This window comes from Emydura macquarii, unplaced genomic scaffold (genome assembly GCF_026122565.2).
Source record: "Emydura macquarii macquarii isolate MOO-44397 ecotype Brisbane River unplaced genomic scaffold, CSIRO-AGI_Emac_v2 contig_2246, whole genome shotgun sequence".
Lineage (NCBI taxonomy): Eukaryota > Metazoa > Chordata > Testudines > Chelidae > Emydura > Emydura macquarii.
In genome coordinates this window covers 3,814,140-3,829,572 of record NW_027132383.1, presented here as the reverse complement: position 1 = coordinate 3,829,572, position 15,433 = coordinate 3,814,140, and the positions used below count along the sequence as shown (strand labels likewise).

Genomic DNA, 15,433 nt, shown 5'->3' with positions numbered 1-15,433 from the left:
TCCCACTACGCCATCGTCCAGCAGGCGAGAGAGGACGCAGGATTTGGCAGAGCCGTGCTGTGAGGGCAGCTCACCAGTAACTCCTATCCACCTCCAAGGTATTGTTTGTTGATCACCTATAGTGGAATGGACATGAGCAATCACTCGAAGAAGAAAACTAGGTTACTTGCCAGTAACTGATGTTCTTCGAGATGTGTTGCTCATGTCAATTCCACAACCCACCTCCCGTCCCTGCTGCCAGAGGGAGCATAGGGCCGGCAGTGCCTCATATACTGTGGCATATGTGTGGGACTCCAGGGGGCACCAGAGCCGGCCCTACGGGATCTGCTAAGGGGAAGAAAGTTCTGGGAACCATGCGCAGTGGCATGCACTCACCTATAATGGAATGGACATGAGCAACACATCTCGAAGATCATCAGTTACTGGTAAATAACCTTGTTTTTTCCTCCTCACCTAGTACAAAGTTGTGTTGAGGGCCACCTTCTTCTTCCCCATCTGTTTCCTACTTTTTCCTCCCATGCAGCTGCAGCAGGCCTATTGTGAACTGAACAGGAGAATCACAGAGCATGACAAGTGTCAGAGAAAGCAGATGTTCAATACAGAGCTGACCCTTCAGGTGAGGTTCTCAGGCCCCTCTGCCCCTTTAGGCCTGAGGAGCAGGGACTCCCCAGAGGTTACAAGCTTCCTTTGTTCCATTGGACCTGAGGGGTAACTTGGGAATTTCAGGGTTTTTGGGATAGGAGCTCATTAGAGCATGCCCCCAACATCGTGTCTCACTGGAAGGTAGGGCTCATATATTATTAGGCCAGAGGGGACCATTATGATTATCTAGTCTGACCTGCATAACACAGGCCATTGGACTTTCCTGAATGAATTCTTATTTACACTAGAGCATATCTTTTAGAAAATATCCAGACTTTGTTTAAAATGTCCAGTGATAGAAATATCACAGTTCCAGAGTTAACTGCACCTCTGCCTCAGTCTGCCCAAAGGCACCCCTTTAAGTCTCAGGCTTCCAACCACCATCTCTCTATGGGTAGGGACCCATGTTTCTCTCCCTCCAAACTAGATGTTTAGGCTTGAATTCCCCCTTCCAATTCACTGTGCTTATCCCAGCAGGTCTGACTTTAGTTCAGTGCCTGCAGTTCTGCTCTCTCCCAGTGGCTCTGATGGTTGTTTCACAAAGCACAATATGTATAGATATAGATATATATAGGACAAAAGTATTACAGAGTACATATAATAAAAAAAATTATCTACATGCATGCTAAGCTTACCAGGTGTCAACCATCATCCACATGGAGACCCTGGTAGGTTTCCAGTTCTTCAAACCTTACAGAAGGGTTTTTCCTTCTCAGTTACAGTCTCATGTTAATATGAGGATCACTGAGTCAGTTCAGGCTGGGACTTTATACCAAACATAGAATCATAGAATCATAGAATCATAGAATATTAGAGTTGGAAGGGACCTCAGGAGGTCATCTAGTCCAACCCCCTGCTCAAAGCAGGACTAACCTCAGCTATATCATCCCAACCAGGGCTTTGTCAAGCCTCAGCTTAAAAACCTGTAAGGATGGAGATTCCACCACCTCCCTAGGTAACCCATTCCAATGCTTCACCACCCTCCTAGTAAAAAACTTTTTCCTAATGTCCAACCTAGACCTCCCCCTGCAACTTGAGACCGTTGCTCCTTGTTCTGTCATCTGCCACCACCGAGAACAGCCTAGCCCCATCCTCCCTAGAACCCCCTTTCAGGTAGTTAAAAGCCGCTATCAAATCCCCCTCACTCTTCTCTTTTGCAGACTAAACAAGCCCAGTTCCCTCAGCCTCTCCTCATAAGTCCTGTGCTCCAGCCCCCTAATCATTTTGGTTGCCCTCCGCTGCACTCTCTCCAAATTGTCCACATCTTTTTTGTAGTGGGGGGCCCAAAACTGGACACAGTATTCTAAATGCGGCCTCACCAATGCCGAATAGAGGGGAATAATCACTTCCCGTGACCTGCTGGCAATGCCCCTCCTAATGCAGCCCAATATTCCATTAGCCTTCTTGACAACCAGGGCACACTGCTGACTCATATCCAGCTTTTTATCCACCGTTACCCCCAGGTCCTTTTCTGCAGAAACCCCTTTCTTTGTCATCTAGGTCTCTTGAAACTGGGCTGAGTCAGTATATACGATGCTCCTCAGGGTTGGTAATTATCTGGAATTGTTTACCTGTCCTGGGATTTGCAGGATTCAACCCCCACTTATTTTAGTTATTGGAATTAATTCTATAACCCTTCCCCATGGAGCTAGAATACAATCCCTATCTGACAAAGATACATAACATTTATAGATATGAAAGCTTAGGGATATTTCTTGTACCCATCATCAAGCAGTCCTGCAGTGGCTTAATAGCATGAGTACCAGCCTCAGGGCAGACTGTAAAAAAAAACCAGGGCACAAACTCCAAATTGGTTATGAGTTCTATACTTAGATTTTACCAACCAATTATCAAGTGTAAACTTCTCAGGCACTATAACAGTCTTAACATGGAGTCACAGACAGTCCCCTTGGATACTCTGACAGGGCAGAGCAAGCAATCAGAGCTGAATCTCTCTTTCCTTTCCTCTCTCTTCCTGTGAACAATGGGTTGGCTCCTTTGCCCTTTCTCCTTCCTCTTGCAGCTGTTGGCTGGGGTGGAGGGAAGAGCCCCAGGAGCTGCCCCCCTCCCCAGCCTGTAACGGGAATGAGGACCCCCCTGGGAGTCCTCCAGAGTTGGGAGGGGGGAAGAACCCAGGAGAAGGAGAGGTGTGGCAGAGGGCCTGAAGTTGGAGGTGGGGCCTGGATGTGAGCTAGAGAGGATGGGGGAGGGCAGAATTGGTGGGAGGTGGGGGTTGAATGTCACTTTCTCCCCTGAGCGTGCTTTTGTCTAGAATTCTTACATTTAGCTTTAATGTTTGTTAGTTTCCACTGTTGAAAATGTTAATTCTGGCACAAAAGACAGATTACAATCTAATACTAGCCTCCATGATTGTTTTGATTTTAACCCTATTAGCCTCGTTCTGGATTGGCTGATGAATATCCATGAGTTCATTTGGAGGCAACCTGGTGGTGTGCCTCAGAATAGTTAAATGTATCAAGGTTTGTGACGTCAGAGAAAAGGTTGGGAACCACTGTTCTAATCTTTCTTGTATCTCTTTTCTAAATCCTGTCCAATTATTCAACATCCTTCTTGAACTGTGGACACCAGAACTGGACACAGTATACCAGTAGCAGTCACAAGCAGTCACAAGCCAAATACAGAGGTAATATAACTTCTCCAATCCCACTCAGGATTCTGCAGTTTATGCATCCAAGGATTATATTAGCCCTTTTGGCCACAGTGTCATACTAGGAGCTCATGTTCAGATGATTATCCACCATTTCTTTTTCAGAGTCACTGCCTCCCAGGATAGAGTCCCCCCATTTTGTAAATATGACCTGCATTCTTTGTTTCTAGGTGTATGGCTTTTCATGGGGCCACATTGAACTGCAAATTGTTTGTTGCACCCAGTTTAAGATTAGTTACAGCTCCCTCAATCTTTGCAATTTACAATGATTTTTTTCAGGTGACTAATAAAAATGTTAAATCGTGTAGTGCCAAGAACTGATTCCTCGTGTACCCAACTAGAAACACACCTGCCAGATGATTATTCGCCATTTATAATTACATTTTGAGACCAGAGACACAAGGTGGGTGAGGCAATATATTTTATTGGACCAACTTCTGTTGGTGAGAGAGATTACCTCACCTGCCTTGTCTTTCTAATATCCTGGGACCAACACAGCTACAATAACACTACATACAACATTTTGAGACCAGTTAGTTAGCTAGTTTTTAATCCATTTAATGTGTACCATGTTGATTACTCTAGTTTATTAATCGGAATGTCTTGTGGTACCAAGTCAAATGCCTTAGAGAAGTCTAAGTATACTATATCAACACTATTACCTTTATCAACCAATCTTGTAATCTCATCACAAAATTATATCAGTTTAGTTTGACAAGATTTATGTTCCAAAAACCCATTTTGCTTGACATTGACCCTTCTCTCATTCTTTGATTGACCCTCCTCTCATTCTTTATTAACAGAGCCCCATATCAGCCATTCTGTTATTTTGCCCAGGATTAGTGTCAGAGTGACAGGCCTAATTACCTGGATCATCCTGTTTACCTTCTTTAAATATTGGCACAACATTAGCTTTCTTTCACTCCTCTGGAACTTCCCCAGTGCTCCAGGAATTATTGAAAATCAACATTAATGAACAAATTAATGTCCTAAATATAAGTGTAGTAGCTTAATCCTAAAATACTGTTGGAATGGCAAGTATATCATCATCATCTGATACGAATATACCATTTGGCTTTTCCTCACATACACAACAGAAATATTTATTGAACATTTCTGCTTTTTTTCTTCATTATTATTGACAGTTGTATCATTTCTATCTAGCAATGGATCAATACTCTTATATTATTAGGATTCCTTTTGTTCCTAATATACTTTCTAAAGTTCTTATTGTCCTCAACTCTGCTGGCCATTGATTTCTTCTTGTTTGTTTGGTTCCTTTAGCAATTTTCTAGAGTTCCTACTTTGTAATTTATATTCATTGTTCTGACCCCTTGAGGGATCTGAGCATTGTGTAATCACTTATGTCTCTTTTCACTGACTATGGTGAATCTCTGCAAATGGAAATATGATTGGACCCATGCACACGCTCTCCCAGGGCAAAGTCTGGGTGTGCTGGGGATTAAACCTCCACATGTGCACTGGACATCCCCTCCCTTGGCTGATTCATAGACTTTAAAGCCAGAAGGGAACATTATGATCTGCATAACACAGGCCAGAGAACATCACCCAGTAATCTCTGTGTCAAATCCATAACTTCTGTTTCAACTAAAGTATATCTTTTAGAAAAATAATCCATCTTGGCCTTAAAGATTCCAGGTAATGGAGAATCCTCCACATCCCTGGATAAGAAGTTCCAATGGTTAAATACCTTGAATGCAAAAAATGTGGCCCTAATCTGAATTTGTCTAGCTTTAGGTTCCAACCAGTGGATCTTATTAACACCTTTTTCTACTGTTGTCAGTTGTCTGCATAAGTGTTCTCTCTGTGTGCTGTCTCAGCACTGGCCAGGTAGCTGGCCCAGCAGACCTCGATTGAACTTCCCAAAAAGACCACAGACTTGTTTCAGTGGTGAAGGCAGTTGGCCAGGTTTATTGTTAACGGAGCACGGTCCTAGTTCCCCATACATGCTACAGGTACAGGTATGCCCGTTACAATGGACCAGCTCAGTCCGTGGTGAGATTTTTCACTGCTGCCTAGGTCAGACAAATCCCTTCTGTGATCCCTCCTTTATACATTGATACAAAGAGTGACGCGTTACCCTTCTGATGTAATTAGTTACAACCCTACACCTTGTACCTGTTGGTTTGAGCAAAACATCCTGTCATCCTGATCTTATCTTTAGGAAGGGTCAGTGTGTCCCTGTACCATCTTCAGGGAGCGTGCCTATACCATAACAACCTTACAGTGTTACATTCAAGTTCAATTTGCTTTATCTTGAGAAAGTGATGGTGGTGGTGGTGATGGGGCATTAATCTTACACTATAAGTACCTAAATGGAGAACAGAAATTTTAGAATAGAGGATACTTCTGCCTAGCAGCCAAATGTATAACAAGATCTAAGTCTGAAGCTAGACAAAGTCAAACTAAAAATAAGGCACAGATTTTGAACAGTGAGTGTAATTAACTGTTTAGTCAATTTACCAAGGGTTTTGGTGGATCAGTGGAAATTTTTAAATCAAAATGAGGTGAACAAGGACAGCAGAACTGCCAAGTGATCTGGATGCCAGGTCAAGGGAAAGTCATGCCTGACCAACCTGATTGCTTTCTATGATGAGGTGACTGGCTCTGTGGATGTAGGGAAGGCGGTGGATGTGATATAACTTGACTTTAGCAAAGCTTTTGATACTGTCTCGCACAGTATTCTTATCAGCAAGTTAAAGAAGTATGGGTTGGATGAATGGACTATAAAATGGATAGAGAACTGGCTAGAGCATAGGGATCAACGTGTAGTGATCAATGGCTCCATGTCTAGCTGGCAACCGGTCACAAGTGGAGTTCCCCAGGGGTCTGTCCTGGGGCCGGTTTTGTTCAACATCTTTATTAATGATCTGGAGGATGGGGTAGATTGCACCCTCAGCAAGTTTGCGGATGACACTAAGCTGGGGGGAGTGGTAGATACCCTGGAGGGTAGGGATAGGATACAGAGTGACCTAAACAAACTGGAGGATTGGGCCAAAAGAAATCTAATGAGGTTCAACAAGGACAAGTGCAGAGTCCTCCACTTAGGAAGGAAGAATCCCATGCACAGCTATAGACTGGGGACCGACGAGCTGGGCAGCAGCTCTGCAGAAAAGGACCTGGGGGTAACGGTGGATAAAAAGCTGGATATGAGACAGCAGTGTGCCCTGGTTGTCAAGAAGGCTAATGGCATATTGGGCTGCATTAGGAGGGGCATTGCCAGCAGGTCACGGGAAGTGATTATTCCCCTCTATTCGGCATTGGTGAGGCCGCATTTAGAATACTGTGTCCAGTTTTGGGCCCCCCACTACAAAAAAGATGTGGACAATTTGGAGAGAGTGCAGCGGAGGGCAACCAAAATGATTAGGGGGCTGGAGCACAGGACTTATGAGGAGAGGCTGAGGGAACTGGGCTTGTTTAGTCTGCAAAAGAGAAGAGTGAGGGGGGATTTGATAGCGGCTTTTAACTACCTGAAAGGGGGTTCCAGGGAGGATGGGGCTAGGCTGTTCTCGGTGGTGGCAGATGACAGAACAAGGAGCAACGGTCTCAAGTTGCAGGGGGAGGTCTAGGTTGGACATTAGGAAAAAGTTTTTTACTAGGAGGGTGGTGAAGCATTGGAATGGGTTACCTAGGGAGGTGGTGGAATCTCCATCCTTACAGGTTTTTAAGCTGAGGCTTGACAAAGCCCTGGTTGGGATGATATAGCTGAGGTTAGTCCTGCTTTGAGCAGGGGGTTGGACTAGATGACCTCCTGAGGTCCCTTCCAACTCTAATATTCTATGATTCTATGATTCTAAGAGTGAATTAAAAGTGACTTCACCTCTCAAAGTCCCAAAACTAAGTAAAAAACATGGATTGTTGTAGCCATGTTGGTCCCAGGATACTAGAGAGACAAGGTGGGTGAGGCAGTATCTTTTACTAGACTAATTTCTGTTGGTGAGGAAGCTTGAAAACTAGTCTCTTTCACCAACAGAAGTTGGTCCAATAAAAGATATTACCTCATGCACCTGGTCTCACAATCAGGGAAACATTTTTGCTAAAACACACATAATATGGTCACACAACCTAGTGTGGAGACTGCTATGAAAGATCCCTTTGTTGTGGCTGAGAACTGTGACAATTACATGGGGCTGAGCCCCTGACTATTATCATAATTATGATATGTGGTCAGATATGCTTGGACAACCTTTGGCGCATGATGGACTGACTCCCTGGTCTCAGCCTCATATTGGGAAACCTGCAGATGGGTTTTAGCACCTGTGGCGAGGGCGGCCTGTTCTGCCCCTCTGCAGGTCCTGCGTTCTTTTCGGCTACACCGGTGGTATGGGTGGGTGGGAGCAGGGGGGGGACCTGGTCCCACCCTCTACCCTGGGCTTCAACCCAGGGACCCTTGTGAGAAGTAGCCTCAAACTGCTTAGTCCGTGAGAGCTACTACCTTTCCTGGGTCACCTGTCTTTGGCCCCACTGCTCGCGGTCCGCTTCCTGGAACCAGAGCGAGGGTTTTTCCCCCTTCCTTGCTGTGGGTCTCTCTGTCCCTGTGATCTTCCCCTGTTTGGGTGAGGTCACCCCACCTCAACTCCGTTGCTCAGTTGTCTGAACAGCTGGGTCTTCCTTCAGGCCTCTGTGCCTATGACCCTTGTCCCTGCCCAGACAGGCTTCTCTTTAACTCCCTTTCAGCTGCCCCTATCTGCCTGATAGGGAGGCTTTTAACTGCTGAGGCAAGCTCCTTAATTGGCCTCCGCTGGACTAATTGAGCTGGAGTAACCCCAGCTGAATCACCCAGGGAACAAGGATTTGTTAGTCCTGAGGCTAATATATATATTCTCCAGTACTCTCCTATAGCCATCAGGTCTGGCCCTGTCACACACCATAGAGATTAATGGCACAGTTCTCTGAATGTGCAAAGCGTGATTCCTGCCTCCCTGAATGTAAATGAGGCTTTGGAACATATACACAAGCTAGTGATCTGAAAAAAATGGAAAGCACCAACCTCTTGAGACTATTGATTGGATGGAAATGCAGATGGGACCACCTGTTCTGTAAGAATGTGATTTACAGGAGATAGTCATTAAACCTCTATCTTAGTAATTTTCTGGGCTATCAAGAATGTCATCTTCACAGAGAAATGGTATAGAGAACAATCTGACCAATGTTTAAATAAAAGCCTATGAGCTTTGTGAGGATAAAAATTACAGTCCCTTAGTTCACACTAGAATGGAACACCTACAGAGTAAGACAAAGTAAGTAATCTTGAGTAAGTTACTCAACAGAGTAAGAGCCTATTCTTCTGCAGTATTCACAGCACATTTCAAATATTGTAGTTGAGAATTCAGTCTCCTTTTCTGCAGCTGTTAGAGCAAATTAACTACCCCAAGCTGCCCTGGGGTAGTGGAAGGAACCCTGTCATAAATAAAGTTATTGCAGGGTAAGAAAAGACCTTTGACCTTTGTATGTGAGTCAGAGGGAGAGATGAGATCCAAATGCCTTGGAGACGTCAAAGAGTTTTTCACTATCCCAAATGTAATAGTTTAATAGTCAAGGAGGACCTTCCCAGGTCCACCCACTTAGTAGCTGCTCAGATGGGGAATCTCTTTCAGTTCATTCTTGTGGTGTTGGTCAGACTAGATAATCTGGTAGTCCCTTCTGGTCTTAAACTCTGAATCCATTATTCTAAATTGGGGGTACAGTGCAGTGCAGGCACACCCTCCACTGATTGTAATTCTGAAGAAACTCTATAAGACTGAAGGAATGAATCATAGAATCATAGAAGATTAGGCTTGAAGGGACCTCAAGAGGTCAAATGCCTGTAGTGTGGCAATAGTGCAAAAGAGCACACAGAACAGGTCTATTCAGAAAAACCTATTATTAACTGATGAGATTAAAATGTTGTCAATGAGGAATCATCATTGAATGGAAGTGTTTTTAGAGGGTTCTGCAGGGATTTGCACTAAGACTGATGCTATTCAGTATTTTTGTTGATCTGGAAGTAATTATAAAATCACTACTGATTAGATTTGCGGATGATACAAAGATTGGCAGAGTGATAAACATGACAAGGACAGGACAGGATAGTCATGTGGAGTGATCTGGATTGCTTGGTAAATTGGGTCTATTCAAACAAAATGTGTTATAACAGAGGCAAATGGAAGGTCATATGTCTAGAACAAAGAAATCAGCCCATATTACAGAATGGGGCATTGTATCCTCGAAATCAGTGGCTCTGAAAAGGATTTAGGGGTCTTAGTGGACAAGCAACTGAACATGGGCTCCCAGTGTGATGCTGTGGCAAAAGGGGCTAATGCAATCCTTAGGTGTATACAGAAGTAGTAAGTAAAAGTAGGGTGATGATTTTATTTCTGTATTCAGTATTGGTGAGACCGATACTTGAATGAAATTCTATAGCCTGTTTTATACAAGAGTTCAGACTAGATGATCCAATAATCCCATCTGGCCTTAAAATCTATTAAAAATTTATCCTAATGCATTTCTTTACTTTAGGCAATTAGTGATGCAGAGAAGTTGGTGGAGACTCTACGTCTGGCTGCTGAGAAAGCAGAGGAGAAACTGTCCCTGGCCAGGCTTAGGTTGCGAGAACAGACTCAGGAAGGTAGGTTTAGGCCTTGGTCATTAACTGCTTGATTGAGTAGATTGGAGGGAAGGCGGGTGGCAAGATTCTTGATCAGGACCCATGTGTATCTATAGTTCTTTGAGTCTTTGTCCATATGATTCTACTCATGGTGCACACATGTTCCATGAATATGAGATTGGAATCTTTTGACCAGCTAGGAAAGTTCCTTTGCAATGAGCCACTAGTCAGAACTAGAAAACCCCCCACAATCCTGCCAGCTGAGCACAAGATGCTTCATAAACTATCTATACTAATTATATTAATTATTAAGACTAAAACTGTTAGAAAAAATGATGGTAAACTTAGAGTTAGTGGACAGACACTTTTGTTCCATCTTGCTGCTATGGGTGGTTAAGAGGGAACTGAAATGTGGTCAGGGCTGCTCTAACCTGTATGACCTCAGGTGTGTTGCTGAAGACACCTTGCCTGCATTGGAATAGGGAATGAGCATCCTCTGTCTCAGGAGAGACTTTGTCTGAGGTGGAGGATCTAATACAACTTCTTTATGTCTTTTATAGTCCTAAGCATATTTTAAACACCTCGTCACCTACGTTTGGCACTTAAATCTTGTATTTCAGCTCAAATATCCAATGTAGGCCCTTAAATCCCAGTTTGAGAACTCAAATAGCATATTTGATCACAGTCAATAAGTATCTATATGGGGAATGGAAATTAATGGCCATGATGCAAGAGTTACTGCGTAATGTTCCCTGGCCTGTATTAGGCAGAAAGTCAGATTAGATTATTTTAATGTTCTCTTCATAGAATCATAGAGTTGGAAGGGACCTCAGGAGGTCATCTAGTCCAACCCCCTGCTCAGAGCAGGACTAACCTCAGCTAAATAATCCCAGCAAGGGTTTTGTCAAGCCGCAGCTTAAAAACCTCTAAAGATGGACATTCCACCACTTCCCTAGGCAACCCATTCCAGCGCTTCACCGCCCTCCTAGTGAAAAACTTTTTCCTAATGTCCAACCTAGACCTTCCCCCCTGCAACTTGAGACCATTTCTCTTTGTTCTGTCATCTGCCACCACTGAGAACAGCCAGGACTCTGCACTTGTCCTTGTTGAACCTCATCAGATTTCTTTTGGCCCAATCCTCCAGTTTGTTTAGGTCACTCTGTATCCTATCTCTATCTTCCAGGGTATCTACCACTCCCCCCAGCTTAGTGTCATCTGCAAACTTGCTGAGGGTGCAATCTACCCCATCCTCCAGATCATTAATGAAGATGTTGAACAAAACCGGCCCCAGGACCGACCCCTGGGGCACTCCGCTTGAAACCGGCTGCCAGCTAGACGTGGAGCCATTGGTCACTACTCGTTGAGCCCTACGCTCTAGCCAGTTCTCTATCCATTTTATAGTCCATTCATCCAACCCATACTTCCTTAACTTGCTGATAAGAATACTGTGAGAGACCGTATCAAAAGCTTTGCTAAAGTCAAGGTATATCACGTTCACTGCTTTCCCCACACCCACAGAGCCAGTCACCTCTTCATAGAAAGCAATCAGGTTGGTCAGGCATGACTTTCCCTTGGTGAATCCGTGTTGACTGTTCCTGATCACCTTCCTCTCTTCCAAATGCCTTAAAATGGATTCCTTGAGGACCTGCTCCATGATTTTTCCAGGGATTGAGGTGAGGCTGACCGGTCTGTAGTTCCCTGGATCCTCTTTCCTCCCTTTCTTGAAGATGGGCATTATATTTGCTTTTTTCCAGTCATCAGGGACCTCCCCCAATTGCCACGAGTTTTCAAAGATAATAGCCAATGGTTCTGAAATCACATCAACCAACTCACTCAGCACCCTCGGGTGCATTGCATCCGGCCCCATGGACTTCCTAATGTTCTCTTTTATAATGTAGACATATATGAAGATAACAGTCTTCAAATCTCCAAAGAGTATAAACACCCTGAAGGAAGAAGAGTTGTTTAGAGTAGTCCAAGCGGGTATACCTAGAGCAATAGGATGAAATTAGGAAAGACGTTAGGGTGAATATCTGGGAAATTTTCCTGACTGTGAGTGTTGTTAGGCTATGGACTTCACTCCCAACAGAAGTGGCGGTATGGTAATACAAATAGTCAGTAATAGTTTCTACTGACAGTGCTTTCACCACTTTTCTTGGAAATGCTTAATCATTCAACATTAATGTTCTTGCAGTTTTTTGTGTAGAATAGATAATCCTATTCAGTGCTTTTTCTGTGCCTTACCAGGGGCGGGGAATGAATTCCAAGGGCTAAAATGCTCCATACAGGAGCTTGATGATGTGCTATTGAAGGATGTGGGAGGCAAAATCCATTCAGATGGACGGTGAGTTAGAAAAGACAATGGTTATACAGAAATTGTCCTTGTTGTCATGTTCGTATCCAGTAAAAATGTCTTCACAACAATGCTGTCTCCCTCAACACAGAGGAAGAGAGCTCTTGCAAAGGGGCTGACATCAATACTTATATGGACTGGTACCATCATACCAGTGAAGAAGGCCCTTTTATTGTTGTTATTACTAATTCTATTATTTATTTGTTAAATGCATGAAATCTGCTCAGCTCTGGTACAAGACACAAAATTAGTGTATTCCCTGATCACCTTATAAACTAAAGGAGGAGAGAGAAATGGAGAAGAGGAGGGAAACCCAAAGGAAGGATGAGACATATAGAATGGCTTTATTTTAGCCTCACTTCTGGGAATCACATAAGAAGAACGTTTTTATTGAGGGATCATCTCCCTGGTGCCATCAGGTCCCTCCCTGGGTGGCTGGAGGGAGTATCTAGTTGTTGCTAATTCTCCAACAGGAGGAGAGAAATATTTGCTGGTGGTATTGGGTTTTGGTACTGGGTCTTTCAGCTCTCGTTCAGATGCTTATTTCCCTGTCCCCACTAACGATGGGTGTCTCTTCCTCTTTTTCCCATGCAGGTGGCCATTAATCATTGATCCATCTGGACAGGCTGCAATTTTCCTGCGGTATCGAGACACCAATTACTTGAACACACTGAACCCAAACGATATGAACATGGAAACCATTCGACTGGCCTTGCTTGGGGCTCTTAGGTTGGTGGCAGAGCGCCAGGAGTGGGAGTGCAGGATGGTAGGATTGGACACAGCATAGATTGGTACTTCTAATGATCTTGGCGTGTGCATATGAGGGAGCTGGAGGAATGAAACACTTAGCTGGTAGTGCATGTGGCTGTGAGAAAGTGAGTTGCTTTTTGATACCCTCTGCCAGCTCCTCACAGTTAACCCCTCTGGTCTTCATTCATCAAATGGAATGCTCGCTGAGGGGGGCAGGTCTTTTCTCCCAGTCCCCATCCCACATGTTGCTAAAGGGAATGCTAGCCATGCATGTAATGCTTGAGGCCCACCATTATTAAGAGAGATTGTTTGTTCTATCTTTTGTTCTAAGGACCTTAGACTGTCCTGTAGCACGTGTGTTCCATCGTTCACGCTTCTGCCCTTAGGTACGGAAAGCCAGTGGTGTTTGACATGATGGAAGTAAACATGTTTGATGCTGTGAAGAGGCAGCTGGAGGGAATCGAATCTGGACTGGCTGAGGCAATTCTGAGCAGGCAGATATTGCAGAATGAAAGGTAGGAATTGCTGGGTATGGTAAAACCCATGATCTTCAATGGAGGAATGGCATCTCTTCCAACCAAACCCTATTCCTTCCCAGCCTCGGGCTAAGGGAATGGCACATTTCTACACCCTATATCAGCCCTGTCCACTCCCAGCCTGGGAAGCCAGGGAGAAGGCTGAACACCTCTTCCCCAGAGTTCTGTTTCCCACCATTCTCAGATACTAAGGTTATGAGGGCCAGGGCAAAATAAGTATCTAGCTATAGATACCTAGGGGTGAGGGACTGGTACATCCAGCCCTTCAGCTTTCTCCCCTTATAATTCTGGGGAAAGGCCAAAGCATTGCTGGAATATTTATTCTTTTCAAGCCAAGGGAAGAAACTGTTACGTCCACCATCCCAACACTGGCCCATAACTGTCCAGGGTTAGGATTTGAGAAGTTCCTCCACCCTAAGTAAAGCTTCCTGCAAGTTCCTCTCTTGATGCCCAATCAGGTATGTGAACTTGGCTATTCATTCAGGGGTGCATTTGACTCTGAAACCTAACAATGACTTTTTAAATGTCAACTTGGTTAATTGTCTTATCATGTATCAGAGATACATAATCATAAACTCAAACCACAGCCATGTCTCTTGAGTACAAAAACCACCAGCTTCCGTCAGTAGCTTCTAGGATAGAATCATAGAATCATAGAATATTAGAGTTGGAAGGGACCTCAGGAGGTCATCTAGTCCAACCCCCTGCTCAGAGTAGGACTAACCTCAGCTATATCATCCCAGCCAGGGCTTTGTCAAGCCTCAGCTTAAAAACCTCTAAAGATGGAGATTCCACCACTTCCCTAGGCAACCCATTCCAGCACTTCACCACCCTCTTAGTGAAAAACTTTTTCCTAATGTCCAACCTAGACCTCCCCAACTGCAACTTGAGACCATTGCTCCTTGTTCTGTCATCTGCCACCACCGAGAACAGCCTAGCCCCATCCTCCCTGGGACCACCTTTCAAGTAGCCTTAAAGGCCGCTATCAAATCCCCCTCATTCTTCTCTTTTGCAGACTAAACAAGCCTAGTTCCCTCAGCCTCTCTTCATAAGTCCTGTGCTCCAGCCCACCAATCATTTTTGTTGCCCTCCGCTGGACTCTCTCCAACTTGTCCACATCCTTTTTGTAGTGGGGGGCCCAAATCTGGACACAATACTCTAAATGGGGTCTCACCAATGCCTAATAGAGGGGAATAATCACTTCCCGCGACCTGCTGGCAATGCTCCTCCTAATGCAGCCCAATATGCTATTAGCCTTCTTGACAACCAGGGCACACTGCTGACTCATATCCAGCTTTTTATCCACCGTTACCCCCAGTCCTTTTCTGCAGAGCTGCTGCCTAGCTCGTAGGTCCCCAGTCTATAGCTGTGCATGGGATTCTTCCTTCCTAAGTGGAGGACTCTGCACTTTTCTTTGTTGAACCTCATTAGATTTCTTTTGGCCCAATCCTCCAGTTTGTTTAGGTCACTCTGTATCCGATCCCTACCTTCCAGGGTTTCTACCACTCCCCCCATCTTAGTGTCATCCGCAAACTTGCTGAGGGTGCAATCTACCCCATCCTCCAGATCATTAATGAAGATGTTGAACAAAACCAGCCCCAGCACCGACCCCTGGGGCACTCCGCTTGTGACCGGTTAGTGACCAGCTAGACAAGGAGCCATTGATCACTACTCGTATTGTCAGTGTTCTAGGTACAGGGAATATATGGTCCCAATATGTAGAAGGGGTTCTACAAATATGTGAGACAAAGAAGAGAGATCAGGGATGGTGCAGATCCACTGCTCAATGTAGGCTTGGTAGAAATACCATTAAGTGGATACATAATTGGTTCAACAACCAGAAACAAAAAAAAAACTAGTTAATGGAATGATGTCAG

The 15,433-nt window shown here is 44.4% G+C and overlaps 1 protein-coding gene across 1 annotated transcript in view; it reads left to right on the top strand.

Annotated features, from left to right (window-relative positions):
* The window catches only part of IQANK1 (IQ motif and ankyrin repeat containing 1), a 108,853-nt gene that overhangs the window by 78,712 nt on the left and 14,708 nt on the right, over window positions 1–15,433 (top strand). Inside the window, exons 9-13 of the mRNA XM_067560060.1 lie at window positions 524–616; window positions 9,830–9,938; window positions 12,165–12,261; window positions 12,865–12,999; window positions 13,407–13,535. Of these exons, the coding sequence (XP_067416161.1) occupies window positions 524–616; window positions 9,830–9,938; window positions 12,165–12,261; window positions 12,865–12,999; window positions 13,407–13,535 (563 nt within the window). The remainder of the gene's footprint in view (window positions 1–523; window positions 617–9,829; window positions 9,939–12,164; window positions 12,262–12,864; window positions 13,000–13,406; window positions 13,536–15,433) is intronic.